At 42.0% G+C, this 24,116-nt stretch overlaps 2 protein-coding genes across 2 annotated transcripts; both read left to right on the forward strand.

Moving 5' to 3' along the window:
• The first annotated feature begins 1,098 nt into the window (after nt 1-1,098).
• LOC146976822 (uncharacterized) lies at nt 1,099-7,490 on the forward strand. Its single transcript, XM_085794297.1, has 2 exons — nt 1,099-1,634; nt 5,822-7,490. Exons 1-2 carry the CDS (start codon nt 1,099-1,101, stop codon nt 7,401-7,403), a joined length of 2,118 nt encoding a protein of 705 aa, XP_085650423.1. The 3' UTR covers nt 7,404-7,490.
• A 10,156-nt stretch (nt 7,491-17,646) lies between these two features.
• Nucleotides 17,647-23,303, forward strand: LOC146976823 (arrestin domain-containing protein 3-like). The gene is made up of 2 exons (XM_085792598.1): nt 17,647-18,058; nt 23,210-23,303. Exons 1-2 carry the CDS (start codon nt 17,776-17,778, stop codon nt 23,293-23,295), a joined length of 369 nt encoding a protein of 122 aa, XP_085648724.1. The 5' UTR covers nt 17,647-17,775; the 3' UTR covers nt 23,296-23,303.
• The last annotated feature ends 813 nt before the right edge of the window (nt 23,304-24,116 follow it).

Consider the following 24,116-nt stretch of genomic DNA (forward strand, 5'->3'; position numbering starts at 1 on the left):
AGCTTGGACAAAAAAAATTTTCTTTCCCTTTGTTAACACCTTTTGGCAGACTTAGGTGTGGTGACACCTCTATGTTTGGATCTCTTTGGTAGAAAAGCTTAACACTCTGTTCTATGTATGTTCCAGTGTTATACCAGGATGTTATGCTACAACAAACCATCACCTCGTACCAAGAAAAGCTCCAGTCGAACCTTCAGGACAGGTTTAAATGTGTACAAGAAGGATGGACCACAAAGAAGGATGAGAAACCATTGGATGTTATCTATACAGAACTGTACATCACACCTAGAGGAGAAACACGGGCAAATTGAAATGGCATCTGACAACTCTGCAGTAATTGATGTCAGCAAAATCTTAACAGACCATTCTGGAATGGAAAAGAATATAAGAACTGTGCTGACCGTGGGGGAAGAAGGATCTGGTAAATCTTTTCTGATGCAGAAATTTGTGTTGGATTGTGCAGCAAAAAACAATCAAAATGTGCATCTTGTTTTCCCATTCACCTTCAACGAGCTGAATTCACTGGGAGATGTACAGTGTAGTTTGGCTGAACTTATTCACATGTGTGTTCCTGAAACTTTACACATGAAACAGGAGGTACTTAATTACATATTCACAACATTACAGACATCAGGAAACTCAAACTTTAACAAGAGTGAATATAAACTCCTGTTTGTCTTGGACGGACTGGATGAGAGCCACCTTCAACTTGACTTCACTGCCAATGAAAAGCTGCCCCTTAAAGGAACAGAGTCCACCTCAGTCAGCGTGCTGCTGACCAACCTCATCAGGGGGAAACTGCTTCCCTCTGCTCGCCTCTGGATAACCACACGACCTGCAGCAGCCAATCAGATCCCTCCTCAGTGTGTTGACATGGTGACAGAGGTCAGAGGGTTCACTGACCCACAGAAGGTGGAGTACTTCAAGAAGAGGTTCAGAGATGAGCAGCAGGCCACAGAGATCATCTCCCACATCAAGACCTCACGAAGCCTCCACATCATGTGCCACATCCCAGTCTTCTGCTGGATCACCGCTACAGTTCTGGAGAAGCTGTTGAAGACCAGAAGGAGAGGAGAGCTGCCCAAGACCCTGACTGAGATGTACATCCACTTCCTGGTGGTTCAGATCAGATACACAAAACAAAAGTATGGCTCAAAGGATACCATTCAGTACATCAGGAAACTCTCAGAATTGGCGTTTAACCAAATGAAAAAAGGCAGTCTGGTCTTCTGTGAAGATGACCTGGAAGAGGGCAACAGTAACGTCAATGGAAAGTTTGTGTATTCAGAGTTGTTCTCACAGATTGTTCAAGAGGAGCATCAGAAGAAGAAGGGCAGGAACAAGGTCTTCAGATTTGTCCATCAGAGTGTGGTGGAGTTTCTTGCTGCTCTGTTTGTGGTCTGGTCGACCATGGAAAAACATTCTGTCCAAAGTTCAGTGATGGTCGACAGTCAGCCACGTCTAGAGGAGAGCCACAGGATCACTATTGACGAGGCCTTACAGAGTCCAAATGGACACCAGGACCTGTTCCTTCGCTTCCTTCTGGGTCTTTCACTACAGACCAGTCAGACTCTATTACAAGGCCTGATGACACAGACAGGAAGTGCTTCACAATTCAGTCAACCAATAGCAGAGTATGTGAGAAAGAAGATGAGGGAAAATTCATCTCCAGAGAGAAGCATCAACCTGTTCCACTGTCTGAATGAACTGAAGGATAGTTCTGCAGTGGAGGAGATCCAACAGTTCCTGACACCAGGACGTCTCTCCACAGATGAACTGTCTTCAGCTCAGCGGTCGGCTCTGGTCTTCATCTTACTGTCATCAGAAGAAGATCTGGATGTGTTTGACCTGAAGAAATTCTCTGGTTCAGAAGAGGCTTTTCTGAGGCTGCTGCCAGTGGTCAAAGCCTCCAACAAAGCTCTGTAAGTGAACTAAGACTATAGACCGAATCGCCTTGGTGTTTACATTCTACTTCCGGGTAGAAATCCAGCACGTAATTTGAATGAGATCAATAGTAACGAACGAGAGTTTAGCTATATATATCATATTTTTCACGCCCTATCACCGTTTAGACAAATCTGAAATGATTGAAGAAACATTACTATTTCTGTGTGTGTGTTTTGTGTTGCTATGTGTTGGATTTATTCAGTTTGGGGGAATCACAGTGTCTAGAAAGCATCAGTGGCTGCAGCTGACAGGGACAGCTGACGGCGGTAGCTAAGCTAATGGCGGTAGCTAAGCTAACACCAGGACGTCAGCTGTTAAAACCCTCCCGTTGTCGGACACGACATGAAACTACTCCATTTAGCTCAATCATGTTGTTACTCAGATATCCGCTGGAGAAAATATTTTTTCATGGACCGTTTATTGAGTCACTGAGTTAATAAAGTTAAACAGGTGGCTAACCGTTAGCCCAGCTAATCTCTGATAACCATGACTAATTACAAAAATGTGCACACGTAAATAGTAATGTTTGTCCAATCATTGGTTTTATAAACTTTACAAACATCAGATTAGTCTAAACGGCGATATAGTGACGTGAAAAAGTAGATATATATAGCGAAACTCTCGTCCGTCACTATTGTTCGAATGCTGGTTTTCTACCCGGAAGTAGTTGTAAACAACAAGGCGATTCGTCCTATTGTGATTAGTTTACCAGAAAAAACAGAAAACCTCACATTTTCTCTCAGTAACTCTCCATCAGGCTGAGCAACTGTAACCTATCAGAGGGAAGTTGTGAAACTCTGTCCTCAGTCCTCAGCTCCCAGTCCTCTAGTCTGTGACACCTGGACCTGAGTAACAACAACCTAGTGTATTTAGGACTTAAAGTTACCATCCCAGGAAGCGGCCGCCTCATGTAGAGGCTACAGTCCTCAACGCAGGCGTCCCCGGTTCGAGTCCCGCGTTGGGCGGTCCTGTCCTGCATGTCATCCCCCCTCTCTCTGCCTCCCCCTTTCCTGTTTATCTCTAGTGTGCTATCAAATAAAGGCAAAAAGCCAAAAAATATATAAAATTAAAAATAAAAAACTTACCATCCCAGGTGGCTGAACTTATGATTTATTTCTCTCAAATTACACAACTGATAAGCACCCACCCCTTCCGTCCATTCAGGAATCACCAAAACCATTGAATAGATGATTGTTAATTAAAACAGACCGTTGCTAGGGACGCTGCTCTGATCGGAGTAGCACAGAGCTATGAAGGATATTGACCTTATGTTTCATTTTTACCGTCATTAAACAGCCTGGGATTAATTGTGATGGTAGATAAATGACTTGTAACTTGTTACAGGGATAGTGGAGGCTCTCTGCCTTCCACACCGCTGCTGGAAACCAAACGTGCGATCAGAGCATGGACCCAGTGTCACAGCTCTAGTCTCTGTGGCACCGTGAGTCTGCGACACAAACGTGTCCCGTGAACGTCTCTGATTTGGCAGTTTGACTGATATATGGGCCATCCAACCAAAATTGTCTGAGACTAATTTGATTGGTTGGCCAAATTTTGGCCCCTGCTCCTTGCACAGATGACCAAATTTGGTCATCGATACGTCAAATCACTGATGTCATTGATTACGTCTGCAATACTTACCAGATATACTACTACTACTACTACTACTACTACTAGATATACTATTTATAATTTTGCCAAAAATGAGCCGCCTGGGATGGTGCTGCGTCGACAAAATCCTCTGGTGACTGTCTGGTGATCAACCCCACACACTAGTCCACTCACATGGTTTGAGTTATTATTTGTACTACTTGTATCTTTGAGACAGTTGTGCTGATTTGATAAATATGTATTTTGTTAATTATTGGTTAATAGCCAGCACAAACAACTTCACTCTCCTGAGACTCCTCTAATTATGACTGACCCTAGATGTGATATTATGTCAAACAATATCTGCTATAAGTGCTGTTACTCCCGTCACTATCTCTCATTATCACACAGCTCGACTGAATGCTGCCCTCTGATTGGTCAGTCGCTGCGTTCTACGGTCAGTAACTTCTGTATAATGACTGTCGTCAAGTATAATGGACTGTCGTCAAGTATATCAGATCGTCGTTAGGGACGTTGCTAGGGGCGCCGCTGCTTGGGCGGTCTCACAGCTCTCGTAAACCGCAATCTCTTGTTTATGACAGATAAAACTACACAAATAGGTACCACAACATATGATAATCCTTCGATCCACTGATTGATTATCAAAGGCTTTGTTGACACAACAACAAGGAAGCTCAGCAAAACAGTGGAGAAGTGACCAAACTTGAAATGCAATTTATAAATCGATAAAAGTTTCACATCTGGTGAAAGCATCTCGGGTCACAGAAGTCCGGAGGGGGTCATCCCTATGTTCTCCGGGTCAGCGGCGCCGGATTCATTTTAGAGGTGGGGGGCCATGGAGGTTGGGTTGTTAACAGGGCATAGATTTACACACTCACTGTCGGTGCAATAGTCATATTGTAGCGTCCGGCCGTGATGCGTACCGGCCAGCGTCTCCCAGACCGTCATGCCTACCGTAACTTCTCAAAAAAAAAAGCCATGTATTCCGGTCTCCTGTGCTGGTCTGGCTGCAGGCTTGAGCAAATAAAATGTTGTGAATACACCTCTTAAAGCCCGTTTGAGCAGTTTCTATAAACTGCTAGGTTCTCAAAGACCCAACCCGGTCCGATCCAGGTGTTGAAGCCTGGACCTGATGCAGCCGGACTCATGAGCAGTCTCTCGGCTGGACCACGGCAAAATAATAATAATAAAATAAAAGAACCCTGTGGTCCGACCTGACCCAATTTTTAATCAGAATTTTAATAATAGAAAATATCATTTGTGAATTTGAGATCTCTAAAATATTAGTAATGTTACTTTTACCATGCATTTAGTTTTTCTGTAGGTACATTTACCATCATGGATCTAGCAGAAAATCAGCCTTTGTAAAAGCCGAAGTAACAGTTTCTGAGCACTCGGGTCTGTAGCGCATCAGTCAGCAGCGGCTACTTTTCACCTCTTATTCTTGTCATTCATGTTTTAATAATAGGAACAATGCTTAAGGTCAACGCCTGCTAAGACAGACGTTTGGACTTTATGTAGCTAAATAACTTTGTCTCAGTCCGTGACTAGACTCACTTCATATACAGCTGACCACTCGGGCTGTGGTCACATTAGTTATTACAATGTTTCCATTTAGTTGCTTTCGTGCGTCTCTTCTTTTTCTCACAAGTTATGGTTTTTACTGGCAAAAACAAGACAGTTAGAAATTAATAAAGGAAAAGAAAAAATCATATCCAGGAGACTTTGTCCCATCCTCAGGACGTGAGTGAGGGAGGGTCAGCTGGTGGCTCAGGTTTAGTGATGTCATGGCTGTCAGCTGCACACCTGTCAGCAGGTAGGCCTACGCTCGACCACTCCACACAAACTTCACAAACTTTAGGAATAAGCTAGGGCTGCACTACAGGCAGAGTAGCATTAGATTTTATTTAAAATGAAAGATTCTTCTAGCCTATGTTTTATTGGTTTATTTCATTTGATGTGGGTGGGACCGGGGGAATTATTGAAACCGGGATAGCGGCCTATGGTGATCAGCGACCGGCAGAGCAGGGCAGGGGCGTAAAGTGGGGGGGGGCAATGGCCCCTTGGCCCCCCCCCATTCCGGCGCCATTGCTCCGGGTCCTATGTTCCCCGCTTTGTATGTGAGAGAGAGAGAGAGAGAGAGAGAGAGAGAGAGAGAAAGAGAGAGAGAGAGAGAGAGAGAGAGGACACAGACACAACTAATGACTTTTTGGTCGACTATTTGGGGGCAGCCCTAGTCTCACACTCTTTGTTTTTTCCATAGGAGATCTCCTACTCTGTACCAGCTAATACCAAAGAAAGAGGAGATAGGAACTCTGACCAGAAAGACTGTTGGTGAGAAGAACCTGAATAAAGTGAATAAAACCGTCTTATTGGTTGGTGAAATAGGAAAAGGAAAATCTACTCTGATCAACACTCTGGTGAACAACGCCATGGGAGTGAAGTTTGAAGACAACATCTGGTTTCAGATCGTAGAGGAAGAGGAGATAAGTCAGAGTGAGAGTCAGACATCAGATGTGATTGTGTACGAGATCTTTGGTTTTGAAGGTCAAACTCTGCCCTTCTCTCTGACCGTCATTGATACTCCTGGATTTGGAGACACCAGAGACACAGGACGTGACCTCAAGGTCAGTGACAGATTATATGAGTTGTTCCACTCAGAAGCAGAAATTCGTGAACTCAGTGCAGTGGGTCTGGTGGTGAAGGCGTCAGAGAATCGAGTGAGTGACCGACAGATGTACATCTTCAATTCAGTGATGTCTCTGTTTGGAAACGACATGGAGAAGAACATCATCGTTCTGATCACACACTCACCTGGAAGGAAACCCAAAAGTGTCCTTGAAGCTCTCGATGCTGCAAAAATTAAATGTGCCAGAGATGAGAAGAAACAACCTGTTTACTTCCTGTTTGATAACAGGCAACATGAAGACCGGACAGAGGACAGAGAAGATCTGGAACAAGCTGATAAAATAACAATGAAGGGACTGAGTCAGTTTATAGATTTCCTGGAAAAAACTGCACCTCAGAAACTGAAGATGACTGTGGAAGTGTTGAATGAACAGGTCAGACTGAAAGCCTGTATCCAGAACCTGCAGGAGAGAGTTGAGTTTATTGAACTGAGACAGACAGAGATCAGACAGATAAAAGAAGCTCTGGAGAAACATAAAGATAAGATGAAGAAGAATGAGAACTTCACTGTGAAAGTTGATGAGCCCTACAAAGAGAAAGAGAAGGTCAATGGAGGGTATTGGTTTCTTTTATATGAAGGAGCTACTACTTGTAACGTCTGTAAAGAGAACTGTCACTACCCAGGATGCACAGTGGCCTGGTATCCTCGAGACTGTGAGGTGATAAAAAAAGGACGCTGTATTGTCTGTACCAAGAAGTGTCCTGTATCAGATCATGTGAAAGAACCGTCGATCTATGTCAGCAAGACAAGAAAAACTGATAAGACCCTACAAGACATTAAGAAGAAGTATGAACAGAACAAGGCCGAAAGTAATAAGAAGTTGAGTCTCTTGAAGAATCTAGAGGAGGAAATGAAAAAACTGACAGAAGAGAAGACTCAGTATCTTGAAGAGGCCTACCAACATGTTGTCAAACTGGATCAGATCACCCTGAATGCAGATTCAGTGTCCACTCATGTCCACATGGACTTCTTGATTGAGAGGATGAAGGAGAATGGAGACAAAGAGAAGATCAAGAAACTGAAGGAGATGAAGAGTCGAGTGGATGAAAGAAGCCGCAGGGGGATACAGTACGCTATTGATAGAATCTGGACACTGTTCACATTATCACGACAAATTTACAGCTCTCACCTCGGCTTGCCTAGCCTCAAAAGATGAGGGGAGGGATGAGGTGCAGACTCCTTAGTCAGCATGTTGAGGATATCAAATAATATTAAAGAAACTTGGGGCAGGATTTGTGAAAAAATCCACATGCATTATACGTTTTTAATGCTAATGGGTGATGAGGCGTTCAAAACCAAAAAGAATGAGCCCAACCACGTATCTCTCCACTGCCTTGAATAGGCTGTGTGCTGCATAATGTACTGCAATCCCTGGTCCGAATTTCCCGTGCAGTCCTGTGCACGTGACATCAGATGATGCTGAATGTGCTTCCTCAATGGCTTTGACTTGGATACGGGAAGAAGACAAGCATGGTGAACCTAAAATAGTGTTTGGGTAACTGTCATTTTGCTGAATGAATGCGATATACTAAAGTTACATCAAAATAAACATTGTTAGTTTACTTACTTCATTGCTTGACATGATGCCGTTCGCAGTTATGATGCTGTTATTTTTTTAATTATGGATTTTATTTTGTTACCATAAGCATTCTTTTTAAATTATATTACATGTTATTGGTTTTATTTTGTGTTTAAGTTGTAGGTATTCCCATCCTGCTGTAATGGTGCCTTTTTCATTTTCCAATTATCCAGACTGTCAACTCTGCTCCCCGAGCATCATTGGTACGTTCTTTCACATGGTATGGAATTGTCCTCCAGTATCCTTTTGGAAAACTGTTGTAAGAAGACTGTCTGTTATGCTAAATGTTTCAATTCCATGTTCTCCAGTCACTTTGTTATTGAATGATTTTTCTGGTCTGAACTTGTCCATTAGACAACGCCGGTGCCTTCTGCTTGGCCTCACGGCCGCAAAAAGGATCAGTGCCCAGAGATGGAAGGCCCCACACACTTTGTCCTATGACCAATGGGCATGTTCAGTAGTATAATTCGGATGTCTGTATATATTGAATTTACAGTATATTTTGTCTCTGTTATTTTTTGCTGTTGTTTGTTAGTGTTTTTTTCATTCTTTTCTTTTTTCTTTTCTTTTCAATGTGCTTGTTTGTTTGTGTTTGTTTTTTATTATATCTTTGTTTTTGTTGTTGTACTGGATTGATATAGAAAAAATGTAATAAAAACATTGATCACAAAAAAAGAAAATAATTATTTACTCCCTTGTAAGCCACAACACCCACAGTCCTGGCACGCTGGCTATCCAGAAACTAGTGTTAGAAACTGGTGGCAGCGTTTTTTTCTGTCTTTCTTCTCCTGTGAATTAGCCAATGCAGTCAACGAGCTAACGCCGCATGTACTAGCGGTTAGCGGATGGGGGTCATTCCTATGTTCCCACAGCCCTATGTTCCCACAGCCTTATCTTCCAGTTCCCACATTTCTAACTTTTGTTGTCACTGAAAATTAGGCCCTATGTTCCCACAGCCCTTTGGTCCCACCATTGGTTGGGTTTAGGCAATGAAGAAAAGAGTTGGTTAAGTTTAGTAAAAAGACCCGGTAGAGGCTAGACAGGCCAGATAGATAGAGTCCAGATAGGTAGAGAGAGTCCAGTGGAAACATAGGGCCTAATTTTGAGAAAAATCTTAGAACTGTGGGAACATAGGCATGGACCCAGCAGATGCCGCTGAGGACGTCGTTGAGGACAACGAATCTCACTCCGATAATGATGGTGCAAGCGGTGGCGCAACCCAGAGAGACACAACAAAGACGTTTGTTCACTACAGAGTGGGGTTGCCGTCATACATCGAGTCGATAACCAAGGAAACGTCACTTCGGGTCAGAGCCGTGGGGGAAGATAAACCGTTTCCCCATAGACATACGAATGTGAAATCGCGGCATTTTAAACCTTTGTCTAACGCTTGTCCACTGTCATGTCTTAGTTTGAATCACTTGTATCTGCTGACAAAGAGCTATAGATTAACAAACTCAGTACGATCAGGGTCGATTGTTGTCCGTACATTTTAAATACTGGGTCTTTCACACACTGTATGTCTATGGGGGAATGGCTCGTTTTTTCCCTACAGCTCTTACCGGAAGTGACGTTTTCCCTTGCTAAGGTAAGGTAAGGTACGAACAAAGAAAGTTTTTTCTGTATGGAAAAGCAGACTGGAACCAGTGTATGCAGAGGGACAGCAGTTAGATATTGCTACGATACTTCCCACTCGTCTAAGCGGGGATGCACTGGCATCAGCTGGTGACTGAAAAAATTGGGGAGGACAGGAGGAAAACCAGTCCATGGCGTCATGTTACTTTATACTACTTATCCCTACTTTCTTTTTTTTTTAAAGTTTTTTTGGGGGGGCATTTTTGTCTTTATGGACAGTATAGTTGAGAGAGACAGGAAATGGGGAGGCAGAGAGAGGGGGAATGACACGCAGCACATGGTGCCTATAGCGGGACTCAAACCGACGCCCCTTATCCCTTCTTTCTTATATTCAATGAAAATTAAGCAGCTAAACAATGTCTTAGACGATTTCTTACAAACAAAATAATTTTATTCAGTCCTGCTGTTTTCAGATTAACACAGGCCTAATGAAATCAAAAAACAGTTATCATGGATGTGGGATGTAAAAAAAAAAAGAAGAAGCTAAAACCAATCTGGAATTACAGATAACAGAGGGCTGAAAGTTGTAGCCCCTGGTCTTCCCCTGTTGTGGTAGTCAGAAAGAAAGATGGTAATTACAGGTTCTGTATCACACACACAGTGTTGTGTCTCGTTAACTTTTTGTACAATTATTTGTATTTTGAATACATTGATGAATTTTTCAAAAGTCAAGATCAAAACTTAAAATTTCAGTTTCAATTTTTTTTCAAGTACAAACATTTGACCCCATTTTAGCTCCATAGATGAGGAACTGATAACTAATCTGATTGATTATTAGAATGTCACAGTCTAATTTACATTTACAGTTATAATAGATTCTAATAGATCTGAAAGTCATTGAATTAGCCTAGAAATAAAGTGTAGTAAATAAATATTAAAAGCTAAAATATATACATTTTGCTGTTTGTCTTTGATAATGTGATGAATCATTTCTATTTATTTATTAATTGATGTAAAGCACAAAGTGAGGAGGTGTGTTGTCTGTCAGTGTCCAGCAGGAGGCAGCACAGAATCACTAAAATAAATACAAGCCACCTACTAGATAGAAGATACTTCCAGACATGTTTGTTGATTTATTTATTTAAATGACACAGTTTAGTAAAAAACCTGAATGTTTTTGTTTTGATCCGTTCACCATTCTCATGTTTTCTGCTTCTCTTCCTGCAAACTGTACGCCATCCAGGACGTGTTCATCAGCGTGCAGAGCGCCCTGGATGACGTGGCCTCGTACGGAGAGAGGATCAAGAAGTGTGTGAAGTAGAAAACACACGACGCAGTTTAATTTAAGTGAATAAGAACGAGTCAGACATAAACAGGTGCATCTCAATAAACTAGAATATCATGGAAAAGTTTGTTTCTAGTGGTTCAACACATTATAAAATGATCTTTCGTAATGTTCATTTGGATTTTTTTTCTTTTGAGAGAATTTTAGGTCTTCATTAAATGTGGAGCCAAAATCATTACAAATAAAATAAATTAATATATATATAATGTGTTAGTTTCACTTTTTGAATTGAATCACTGACATAAATAAACTTTCTCATGATATTATAAATCATTGAGATGCACCCAGGCTACATCTTCAGTACATACATACTTTTAGCCTCTGTACAGTAGCGGCTCCTCAGACTAAATTCTTCTCTCTGATTGGCTGCAGAGATAACAGGTTCCCATGACAACCGTGATCCTCTGCAGTGATTTCACGTTGCGTTCTCACGTCTAGATCACATCTGGAAGGAACTTAAAGATGACTTTGATTAATTAAGACACAAGGTCAAAGGTCAAAGGTCAGCTTCTGTGTGACATCATCATAATGTTCTGTGGTCTTGGTAACAGGAAGGAGAAGCTGCGGCCGCTCTGGTTAGAGGACGGACACGGTGTTGGTGTGGATGCAGCTGCAGTTCAACTGATGTTCACTGTGTTCAATCTGTTTGTTGACTTGTCTGTCACCGAGTAAAAAAAAATGGAAATAAATAACTTAAAGGTCATAGCTACAACTTTTTCATCAGAAGTATACATTTTTCAAAAATAATCCACATCCACAGAATGTCTAGAGGGGTGCAGAATAAAAGTATTAATTTTACTGATTTAAAAGAAAATAGTATATAAATAATTGTTTAAAAAATGTAGGCGGGTCCGAAATATTTAAATATTTACATCTGGTTACGTTGGTAACTTCGGCATGGAATGATCTCTGTGGCAACAGCATTAGAACTTTAGCTACTGTTGTAACTGGTAACCAGTAAAACGCAAGGTTGGAGCGAGAGCAGGCAGAGTGAGTTCTACACCTACTGGCCAGAAGGAATTAAACTTGTAGCGATCACCTTTAAAGTTCTCAACTTCAGTTCCCGACCGGAGGTGCTTCGGGTCGGGTCATTTTATGGGCTTTCTTTTTTTGGGGGTTGTTCGCTGGTTGTTTGCTGGTTGTACTGCGGTGGTGGACGGCTCCTCTCTCCTTGCTGCAAGATGGAGGAATATAGTAGTGGGACAGATAAGCAAAATGATTTGGCCCCTCCACCAATGATCCTGATCCACCCAGCTGCCCCTTCACCATCGGTCCTGCTCCATCCTATGGCCCTGCTCCATCTGGCGGTTCCTGCTCCATCCGGTGGCCCTGCTCCACCTGGTGGCCCTGCTCCATCCGATGGCCCTGCTCCATCCCGTGGCCCTGCTCCATCCAGAGGTCCTGCTCCATCCTATGGTCCTGCTCCATCCAGAGGTCCTGCTCCATCCTATGGCCCTGCTCCATCCAGAGCTCCTGCTCCATCCGGTGGTCCTGCTCCACCTGGCGGCCCTGCTCCATCCCGTGGCCCTGCTCCATCCGGCGGTCCTGCTCCACCTGGTGGCCCTGCTCCATCCTATGGCCCTGCTCCATCCTATGGTCCTGCTCCATCCCGTGGCCCTGCTCCATCCCGTGGCCCTGCTCCATCCGGTGGCCCTGCTCCACCTGGTGGTCCTGCTCCATCCAGAGGTCCTGCTCCATCCAGCGGTCCTGCTCCACCCTGTGGCCCTGCTCCATCCAGAGCTCCTGCTCCACCTGGTGGCCCTGCTCCATCCTATGGTCCTGCTCCATCCAGAGGTCCTGCTCCATCCTATGGTCCTGCTCCATCCAGAGGTCCTGCTCCATCCTATGGCCCTGCTCCATCCAGAGCTCCTGCTCCACCTGGTGGCCCTGCTCCATCCTATGGCCCTGCTCCATCCGGTGGTCCTGCTCCATCCTATGGCCCTGCTCCATCCTATGTCCTGCTCCATCCCGTGGCCCTGCTCCATCCTATGGCCCTGCTCCACCTGGTGGCCCTGCTCCACCCGGCGATCCTGCTCCATCCCGTGGCCCTGCTCCATCCGGTGGTCCTGCTCCATCCCGTGGCCCTGCTCCATCCGGTGGCCCTGCTCCACCCGGCGATCCTGCTCCATCCCGTGGCCCTGCTCCACCCGGCGGTCCTGCTCCATCCGGTGGCCCTGCTCCACCCAGAGGTCCTGCTCCATCCGGTGGCCCTGCTCCACCCGGCGGTCCTGCTCCATCCGGTGGCCCTGCTCCATCCAGAGGTCCTGCTCCATCCGGTGGCCCTGCTCCACCCAGAGGTCCTGCTCCATCCGGTGGCCCTGCTCCACCCGGCGGTCCTGCTCCATCCGGTGGCCCTGCTCCACCCGGCGGTCCTTCTCCATCCGGTGGAAGCGTGTGCACATGTATTGTCCAGTTTCAATCAGATTAAGGCGTTTATACATGCAGAAGAAAACCAGTTTCCAGTCGTATCATCCGGGTGTTTTAGTCGGAATGTTCTGATTGTAAGCAGATTTAAGTGTTTATTAATGTCCTCCTACATGTAAATCAAATCTGCTGTATCCACCACTTTCCGGAGAACGACGCTGGGTGTCGCCATGACACTCCATTCATTACACTGTAAATTAACGTTAGCTGGGCTAACCGTTAGCCGTTAGCAGTGTCTTAAATAACTCAATAAACACTAAACAGCCCATGAAAAAAGGGGATATAACAACATGACTGAGCTAACTGGAGTAGTTTCATGTCGTGTCCGACAACAGGAGGGTTTTAACAGCTGACGTCCTGATGTTGGTTTGCTGCTGCTGTTAGCTGTCAGCAGCAGCGAAGCTAACGGCTACAATAGCCATGACTAGTTGCAGAGGCGTGCACACAGAAGTGGTGGTGTTTGATCGGTAATTCGTTTTATAGACTTGACAAACATCAGATTTAGTCAAAACGGTTTTGGCAGCCCGAAGCCCCCACATTTGGTGCCTACACCGGTGGCTAACGCTACCAGTTAGCCGCTCGCTAGAATGCTACTACGGGGTTGAAAACCGACTTCCGTTGTGGTGTGACGCAATGGATCATGGGAAAATAAAGTGGTGGATAGACAGATAATAGTAGTAGATAATATGTACCTTTGTGCATGCATGTGAAAAAGCGCATTTAACTCCAAATGCAGTCAGGTATGAGTTTGGGGGTTGGGGTTAGGGGGTTAACACACACTGAGTTATTGATGAGGCAACAGCTTGTACCTCTCTCTCTCTCTCTCTCTCTCTCTCATGCGTGTGAGGGAGCATGCAGTGCGGAGGCAGCCCCGCCCACAGCGGACAGGGAAGCGATGTTGCCCACATCCCTGGACCCGGGATATCCATTTCAAAGGACTGGTGTTGTTATTGTGTGATGATGATATTAGATCTATGCGCTATATAAAAAAAAGTGTTCCCAAACAGTGACGATCTTTCAAGATAGGTGGGGAGTGTATGTCATAAAACATTTGTCCCGGAGCTACAGCTCCGTAATCTGCATTTAAACTATTGACACCATTAATTACCCCTCTACCTTTGAAGTTACCTGTTGTCTTGTCTTGTTGACACACATGATGCATGTGACACCGCATGATGCTTTGGGGCTGTATTGAACATCATTACCCGAGGTTCAACTCCGAAATCAGCATTTAAACTATCAACAACATTTATTACCCCTTGACCATTGAAGTTACATAGCCGCATTGTCTTATACTTTCTGGTTACGCAGCCAACCCAGGCACAGTGCGTACATGCTGCCGCAGCAACGCTATTGCCAGAGGGGTTTAGCTCCGAAAAGTTACATATTGCATTGTCTTATATTTTAAGTTCACCTCAAGACAGATCTATTATGGCTTTTATATCATGTCTGTACTTTTACTTTTTATACAATATGTAGCTACCACTTCAAATTGTTGTAGCACATTGCGGTTGTAGTTTATTTAAAACCAAAGATTAAAAAAAAAAAGCACGTATGACGTATTTACAGCAAATACATTGCATAGTAGAGGTTTATTTGGTACTTTTAGTTGGCCTAGTTGCATCCCACATAGTACCACATCATTTTCAATATTAAGTGTAAGTCAACCGCAGGCTGCACTTTCAGCTGAATTTGGTTCCATTTCAGATTAAAAACCATAGATGGGTAAAAACATACCAGGATGATGACTCTTAATGACAGATTAGAAAAATGAAATTAGTTTGTAGCAGATCAATAATCAGTATTATTGGCAGTAATAGGGGGCCCCAAAATAAAGTTTTGCCCAGGGCCCCGTGGAGGCTTGGGCCGGCCCTGGTAATAGTTATAACAACCCGGAGGCAATGAGTTTAAATGTCAACAAACTGGAATCACACCAACACAGTTCAGTTACTAACTTTAACTCTGAGTAAAGTCACATTAGAGGAAATGAGACTGAAGATTTTAAGTTGCAATCATTTGTAATTTATTTATTTTTGCTTCCTTCATAAAGTATGTTATGAGGTCATCGAGTGCACATTACAGCTGATGTAATGTTACAGTAAAGTTTGAATAGGGAACTTTTTCACACAGTTCTTCTTCCTTTCATGAGACATGGTGGCTGTAAGAACATGTGGAGACACATCCCCCCTACATTTAAATGTGTGATTATTTTAGACCTATTACGGCTTTCCCTATATCATGTCTGTACTTTACTTTGACTTCTTTTGAGTCCAGAATAAAGGCCATTATTATTACTATTATTGATATTATTATAGGGGATTTAATGTCACAGTAAAACGTCAAAAAACAAGCATTTTAAAAGCTGTATACTGAAGACAAACCAGAGGAAATGAGTTTAAATGTCAACAAACTGGAATCACATCACCACCACAGATCAGTTACTAACTTTAACTCTGAGTAAAGTCACATTAGAGGAAATGAGACTGAAGATTTTAAGTTGCAATCATTTGTAATTTATTTATTTTTGCTTCTTTCATAAAGTATGTTATGAGGTCATGAGTGCACATTACAGCTGATGTAATGTTACAGTAAAGTTTGTGAACTGAATACTGAACTATTTCACACATTTGTTTTTCCTTTCATGCGACTGGTGGCTGTAAGAACATGTGGAGACACATCCCCCCCCTACATGTAAATGTGTTAGCCTACTATTTTTTTTAGACCTATTATGGCTTTAATACTATCATGTCTGCACTTTACTTTTACTTTTTATATGGGCTACTTTTGAGTCTCGAATAAAGGCCATTATTATAGCCTAACTATTATTAATATTAGCCTATTAGGGATTTAATGTCACAATAAAAAGTCAAAAAGTTTAATGTGAACAAACTGGAATCACACCACCACAGTTCAGTTACTTGAAGTCTGAGTAAAGTCACATTAGAGGAAATGAGACTGAGTTGTAGGCTAATAATTTGAATTTTTTATTTATCTGTTTATTTTTGCTTCCTCATAACGATGTTATGAGGTCATGAGTGCACATTACAGCTGATGTAATGTTACCGTAAAGTTTGTGAACTGAATACTGAACTATTTCACACATTTGTTTTTCATAAGACTGGTGGCTGTAAGAACATGTGGAGACACATTCCCCCCTCCCTCCTCTCGTGTGTGTGTGTGTGTGTGTGTGTGTGTGTGTGTGTGTTTCAGGTTGTTATCCGGAGCTATAGGCTGGAGGAACGGGGCTCACGTGAGCAGCAGCAGCAGCAGCAGCAACAGCACACTGCAAAAACTCAACATCTTTCCAAGAATATTTGTCTTATTTCTTGTCAAAATGTCTCATTTCTAGTCAAAACTAATCTCTTTCAACTTAAAATAAGACTCATCGCCTAAAAATTAACTTGTTTTTAGATAATCAAACTAATTTTCACTTGAAATAAGTAGAAAAATCTGCCAGTGAAAGCAAGTTTTTTGTGCTTGTAATAAGAAAGAAAAACTTGAACAGATTTTTCTACTTATTTCAAGTGAAAATCTGCTTGAAAGAAGTAAAAAGTGTCTAAAAACAAGCTACTTTCAATGTGATGAGTCTTATTTTAAGTATAATAAGATTGTTTTGAATAGAAATAAGACAAATATTCTCGGTAAGATGTTGAGTTTTTGCAGTGCAGCAGCAGCAGCACACTGCAAAAAACTCAAAATCTTTCCAAGAATATTTGTCTTATTTCTTGTCAAAATGTCATTACTAGTCAAAACAAATCTCATTCTACTTAAAATAAGACTCATCACATAGTTGCTTGTTTTTAGACACTTTTTTTTTTTACTTCTTTCAAGCAGATTTTCACTCGAAATAAGTAGAAAAATCAGATAGTGGAACAAGTTTTTCTTTCTTGTTACAAGCACAAAAAACCTGCTTTCACTGGCAGATTTTTCTACTTATTTCAAGTAAAAATCTGTTTGAAACAAGTTAAAATGATCAAAAAAACACGTTTATTTTTAGGCGATGAGTCTTATTTTACGTGGAAAGAGAATAGTTTTGACTAGAAATTAGACATTTTGACAAGAAATAAGACAAATATTCTTGCTAAGATGTTGAGTTTTTGCAGTGCAGCAGCAGCAGCAGCAGCATAATAACACCGGCCGGTCTGAGTCTGGTGTAACTGTCTGTGCGCACATGCTCAGTGCGGCTCCCTCCCTCCCTATCTCTCTTTGCGCACAGACCAGAAGAAGCTTTAAAGCGCAGCGGCGGCGGCGGCTGCAGCCAGAGAGAGACAGAGACAGACGGGGCAGGCGCAGCAGCAGCAGCAGCAGCAGCGGGAGGAGCTGAGCTGAGGCTGAAGCCGAGCTGTGAAGCTGCTGAGCTGGGCTGGGGGAAGCGGAGAGCGGCGCTGCCTGTAGCTGCGTCTCCTCCTCCACCAACAACCAAACCAACAACATGAACCGACCGAGCATATGGGAACCGAACCGGAGCGGAGCGAGCTAGGGCGCATGATGAATCTGTGACTCACAACTTCCCTTCGCTCCATAGACTCTTTCTTTTTTACATTTTTATATCATCATTTTATCACATTTCCTCCTCCATCATCATCATCCTCCTCTATCATCACCATGGTGCTGGCCAAAGTGCGGGGCCTGGCCGTGTACTTTGACAGCCTGCAGAGTGACAGCCAGCTGCCGGTGTTCTCCGGCGGGGAGCTGGTGTCCGGCCGCGTGGTGGTGGATGTGACCGGGGACGTGCGGGTCCGCAGTCTGGACATCGCCGCGCGCGGAGTCGCCAAAGTCCGCTGGACCGAGTCCCGCAACACGGGGGCCAACACGGCGTACACCCAGAACTACACGGAGGAGGTGGAGTACCTGCACCACTACGACACCTTGATAGGAGAGGAGCGAGGTAAGGAAAAGGAGTTCTCTAATAACAGACACACAACTGACTGATACTACACCATGCATATATAGCACTATTCTTCCTAGAGTCTAAAACATTGAGTCGAAATTGACTATTATAGCCTAGATTCTTCCATTCCAAGTCCATCAAAGGAAAAAGCAGAAAAAAAACAACTAATACTACCATCACAACACACAGATAGCCTACAATCCACTTGTACAATACAATTAAGAATAAATAAAGAATAAAGTAAATATATAGGCTATATACATTTACTGTGACTGTAGCCTATCAGTTGTTTTGTTTTTGTTCTGCTTTTTCCTTGATGGACTTGGAAGAATCTATAGGCTATAATAATAGTCAATTTAGACTTAATGTTTGGACTAACTAGTGCATATGTGGTGTTGTATGTATAGACTCTTAATTGTCTTGTACAAGTGGATTGTATCTGTGTGTTGTGACTGTATTAGTTGTTTTTGTTCTGCTTTTTCCTCGATGGACTTGGAAGAATCTAGGCTATAGCCTAATAGTCAATTTCGACTTAATGTTTGGACTAGCTATGCTAATGTGCTGGTGCTAATTAATAGAGATCCAATAATAAATGAAATGACACACACATCTATAGCTACACACTGGTGGTGTTGTGTTGTTGTTGTCGCAGCGTTGCGGCTCAGCTGATCGTGCAAACTTTTCACGCGGAGCTGCTGCTGCTTTATGACTATGAAGATGGGAAACTTTGTGCACACACTGCAGAGACTAGAGCCCCCACCCCTCAACTACCCCCCTATTACCCCTCTACTCCATCATCATCATCATCAGCCGCTGTGGTGCTGATGCAACAGCTGATGCGATACCGGCACCAACACAACACAACACTTCCAGTCCCGACACCGACTCTCCTCACCACCGTTACCCGGGATTAGAGCCTCGTCGAGCGGCCGCGGCTGCAGCATCCTGCCGGTGTCACGGAGGAGAAGAGCCAGAGACAGAGAGAGAAACTAAAGTTGTATGAAACACTTCGCGTAGCTGGATAAATAAATAAAGAAGCAATATAAAAATCGATAGAGAAATCGAAAGCAGAGGAACAGAGGCATCGGTGGTTTTTGGGTTTCTTATTTTTTATTTTTGTGTTGCTGTTATTGCAACACAACACAACACAACACAACACGAGGTCACGGAGCGGAGAGATGCAGAGTTGAACATTTGTAGTGATAACATCCTGAAGTAGCGCCAGGCAGCCAACTCCCTTTGTTAGAAGCGGTTCAAACCTGTTCAGAAACTGCCAGAGACGGAGGGAGGAGGGGGAGGAGGGGAGGGGGGGGGGGGGGGACCAGACTCACTGTGTGTGTGTGTAGTAGAGAGAGTGTGTAGTGTGTAGAGTATGTGTCTATCTCAGCTGCTGCTTTAAGCCTCACAGCAACACTTCTTATGTTGTGTTGTTGCTGCTGTTGTTGTAAAACTGTTGTAAAACAGTAAAGGGACAGTCTGTGACGTCGCTGCTCTGGGATCAGCTGCTGGTCAAATGTGGGTCAGACAGTCACAGTCAGGCAGCGACATCATCAGTGACCTCACACACACACACACACACTGTTCACACACACATTATGAAGCTGTAGTCGTCTCTCTGTGACATGATGATGGGATGGAAACGACCACATCTGGATGAAACGTCGTCGTCGCCTCGGGAGCTTTTTTTTACTCCGTCACACTGTTGTTGTTACTTCCTCAGCAGACTGAGTTGACTCGGTTCAGCTGTTGTTAGGAAATTTGTAAAAGAAGAAAAACTTTATTGACATTCACATTCACGAGAGATGTGAGAGTTATTGGCACTGAAATATTTACAATAACTCATTATTTTATCAATAATTTCACAGTTTACTCAATAAAACAACGAGGCAACACGTGTAAACTTCTTGTTTAGATGTGTGGTGTATTATATACACCTTAACTTTCTTACTTTAATATCTTGTATTATTTCATGTTCTTCTTTGTATGTGTGCCTTGTTTGGAACTGAAGGAATACCACAGATGTTTTCCCTTAACCAAAAAATAACATGTGAGATGAATTAACTTCAATTTTATATAAAAGTTGTGATAAAGAAAGTTCATTTTATGAGTTTTTATATAGCAATAAAACATGAATAAAAGCTAAACTGAGCTAAAAGGAGGAAGATCATTCACGAGACGTGGTGGTTGAAAGCTCCAGAAACAGTTTTTGTTTTGATCAACTGTCAATTGTTTCCATGGCGACGACGACTAAACCTCAAACACTGACGATGAGGATGATGATGGAGCTGGAGTTTTATTTTGAAAGAATCATGATCAGAATGTATCATATGGCCTCTTTCAATGTGTGTGTGTGTGTGTGTGCGTATATGTGTGTGCGTGTGTGTGCATATGTGTGTGTGTGTGTGTGTGTGTGTGTGTGTGTGCGTATGTGTGTGTATCTGGAGTTCACTGATAGTGTACAGCACACAACACACCACACCACATGGCTGTGTAACTAAATGTGGGCAGGGGCCTGTCACAGCCGAGCCGAGCCTGAGGGAGAGCAGCCAATCAGAGCGCAGCCTTGTGAATTCATGTCAGGGTGCGTCGGCCAATCAGAGGCCGAGCTGCGATGCATGCGTTGGAGTTTCCAGCTGAAGGAAGCTGCTCAGTCTGGTTCATACCGGTCTGCTCCTGCTCTCTCGCTGCTCTGCTGCTGCTGCTGCTGCTCGCCTCTCTCTGTAGCCGGTCACACACACACACACACACACACACACACACACACACACACACACACACACACACACACACACACACACACACATATGCATGCAGGCTGTTTATGACAGCTCTCACGCACACACACAGACACACACAGACACACACAGAGACAGATGATTGGTGCTGAGGTGGCAGCACTAGTAGCAGGAAGAAGAAGAAGCCGAGTTCATAGACGTTTAAAACACAAACAATAACAGAAGGAGAAATGAGGAAGTGAAGTGTTCTTTCTGCTCGCTACTACGCCCTGTTGTACACACACACACACACACACACACACACACACACACACACATTGGCACGCACACACACTGAGGCTGTTCTGTTCCGTTCAGACAGTGAAGGATTGTGGGTCAAATGTTCAAGTCACATTTTCTAAAAGTGTCACGACTCAAGTTTCTTTTCTCGACGTCAACCAACAGTAAGCGGTCGATACGTAACATAACGTGCTTTATTTCAAAAAGAAGTTGTACAGTATCAATTCCTTATCATATGCACTGCAAAAACTCAAAATCTTACCAAGAATAGACTATTTGTCTTATTTCTATAGTCAAAATGTCATTTCTAGTCAAGACAAATCAAATTATACTTAAAATAAGACTCATCACATTAAAAAGTAGCTTGTTTTTGGACACTTTTTACTTCTTTCAAGCAGATTTTCACTTGAAATAAGTAGAAAAATCTGATAGTGGAGTGAGTTTTTCTTTCTTATTCCTTTCACTGGCAGATTTTTCTACTTATTTCAAGTGAAAATGTGTTTGAAACAAGTGAAATTATCTAAAAACAAATTGATTTTTAGGTGATGAGTCTTATTTTAAGTGGAAAGAGATTAGTTTTGACTAGAAATGAGACAAATATTCTTGGTTTTTGCAGTGTGTAATCACTTATTGGAATAACTTCATAAACAACCTTGACTGGAAAAAAAGATCTGGAACTTACCAGCTACAGTAGATAATATATGATAAATAATAAAGTAAAAGAAGTATCCTATAGATCCTACATGTCTGTAATTTGAGATTTTTCCCTTTGTTTTGAAAATGTTACTGTTTAGTTTCACTGTCTTTCCATTTACCAAAGTTCGACAATATTACATCATTAACCTTATTATCCTTTTAGCCAAATGGCGCATTCATAAATGTCAATACACAAATCAAAATCCTTCTTTTCTTACGTTTAAGAACGAAGTCAAACAGTATATAAAGTATATTATATAGTATATATTAAAAAAAACGACTCAAGTTTCTTTTCTCGACGTCAACCAACAGTAACCGGTCGATACGTAACATAACAGGCTTTATTTCAAAAAGAAGTTGTATCAATATTGTGTAATCACTTATTGGAATAACTTAATAAACAACCTTGACTGGAAAAAAGATCTGGAATATCTTTATCTATCTGATAAATAATAAAGTAAAAGAAAAGTATCCTTCAAAATAATCCACAGAATTTATTTACCCTTCTGAAGTCTTTTTTTCACAATGTTTACAAAATGTTTCCGACATAAGTTGCTCTTTTTGTATGGGATGCCCTGAAGATGTCTTCCACCAGTTTCTGGGTAGATGTCTGTCATTTGATTTCCTTTTCTATTGAGCCAGATTTTTCCCTTTGTTTTGAAAATGTACTGTTTGGCTTCACTGTCTTTCCATTTACCAAACCTTATTATCCTTTTAGCCAAATGGCACATTCATAAATGTAGACTAGATACACAAATCAAAATCCTTCTTTTCTTACATTTAAGAATGAAGTCAAACAGTAGATTAAAACTATTGAAAAATCTAATAACATAAAAGCTATCAAGACCCTGAATCTATGTGCTCTCTACAATGTCTTTTTATAATGCAATCTGTAAAAAAAATGCCCTTATGTATGTACTGTAACCCCCTGGCGGTAGTCTTTGTTGCTGTGTTGAATTGTATTGTTTTGCACAATTCTTAATAAAGTTTTGTTAAAAAAAACAAAAAAAAAAAACTACTGAAGTTTCTTCTTCTTTTTGACGTTGTGTAGCTGTGTTTGTCTCTGACGCACACTCAACGTGTTCCTGTTTGTTTTCCTGCTGCTGCACACTCAGCAGAAAATAAAAACAAACCTGATGTTAATGTCGAAGCTGGTACCTGAACGCCTCGCTCACTCACTCTGCTGTGTTGTTGTTTATTTCTGGATGAATCGACTTTAAAATGTCAGAGAATGATTCACAACATAAAGAAACATCAAAATATTCATGTTATTATGTTTTTAAATGTTTTAACGTAGGAAAAAAAGCAGTAAAATGTTAATAAGTTCATATTTTTAGCTCCGTTTCATGTGAAAGTTCAATTTAAAGTTTGTTTTTAACGACATTTGACCACAGATCCTCTCTGACCTAACCTTATTTTCTTTCTCTGTGTGTTTCAGACGAGGACGGTCCGGAGGAGGGTCTGACGGTTCTGCACGCCGGCGTTCACGAGTTCGCCTTCAGCTTCAACCTGCCTCAGATGTGAGTACAGAGACTCTGTTTCTGTTTAATCACATGATAAATTCATTTTGAATCACATGTTTTTTTATTTAAATTCACCTTTTTATTGACATTCTGCAACAAATGTGACACGAAGCCGACACACATTCAGTTATTAGTCACAGAGCATCAGCATGAACGTCCTTTTTCTAGTCATAAGAGAACATGAAATAAATGTAAACATAACAAAAACATGAAGTTAAACCACATATAAATACGTTAATTCCCTGTGCACAGTGAGAGTACACTGTAAAAACTCTAAATCTTACCAAGAATACTTTTCTTATTTCTAGTCAAAAATGTAATTTCTAGTCAAAACAAATCTAATTCTAATTAAAATAAGTCTCCTCACATTTAAAAAAGTAGCTTGTTTTTAGACACCTTTTACTTCTTTCAAGCAGATTTTCACTTGAAATAAGTAGAAAAATCTGAAAGTGGAGCATGTTTTACAAGCACAGAAAACTTCTGGCAGATTTTTCTACTTATTTCAATTGAAGATTTGTTTGAAACAAGTGAAAATTACCTAAAAACAAGTTAATTTTGCAGTTAAGGGTGCAATGCAGAAACTAAAAAGCTTACCAAGAATATTTGTCTTATTTCTAGTCAAAACAAATCTCATTATACTTAAAATAAGACTCATCACATTAAAAAGCAGCTTGTTTTTAGACACTTTTTACTTCTTTCAAGCATATTCTTTTTACTTGAAATAAGTAGAAAAATCTGATAGTGGGGCACGTTTTTCTTTCTTATTACAAGCACAAAAAACTTCCTTTCACTGGCAGATTTTTCTACTTATTTCAATTGAAG

This window comes from Trachurus japonicus, chromosome 12 (genome assembly GCF_045865225.1).
Source record: "Trachurus japonicus isolate A0001 chromosome 12, Traja_1.0".
NCBI lineage: Eukaryota > Metazoa > Chordata > Actinopteri > Carangiformes > Carangidae > Trachurus > Trachurus japonicus.

Coding starts and splice junctions, on each gene's coding strand:
- LOC146976822 (XM_085794297.1), top strand. CDS start 1,099: ATGTACATCCACTTCCTGGTGGTTCAGATCAGATACACAAAACAAAAG. Junction 1,635..5,821: donor TTCAGTCAACCAATAGCAGA/GTATGTGAGAAA, acceptor TTTTTTCCATAG/GAGATCTCCTACTCTGTACC.
- LOC146976823 (XM_085792598.1), top strand. CDS start 17,776: ATGGTGCTGGCCAAAGTGCGGGGCCTGGCCGTGTACTTTGACAGCCTG. Junction 18,059..23,209: donor CTTGATAGGAGAGGAGCGAG/GTAAGGAAAAGG, acceptor TGTGTGTTTCAG/ACGAGGACGGTCCGGAGGAG.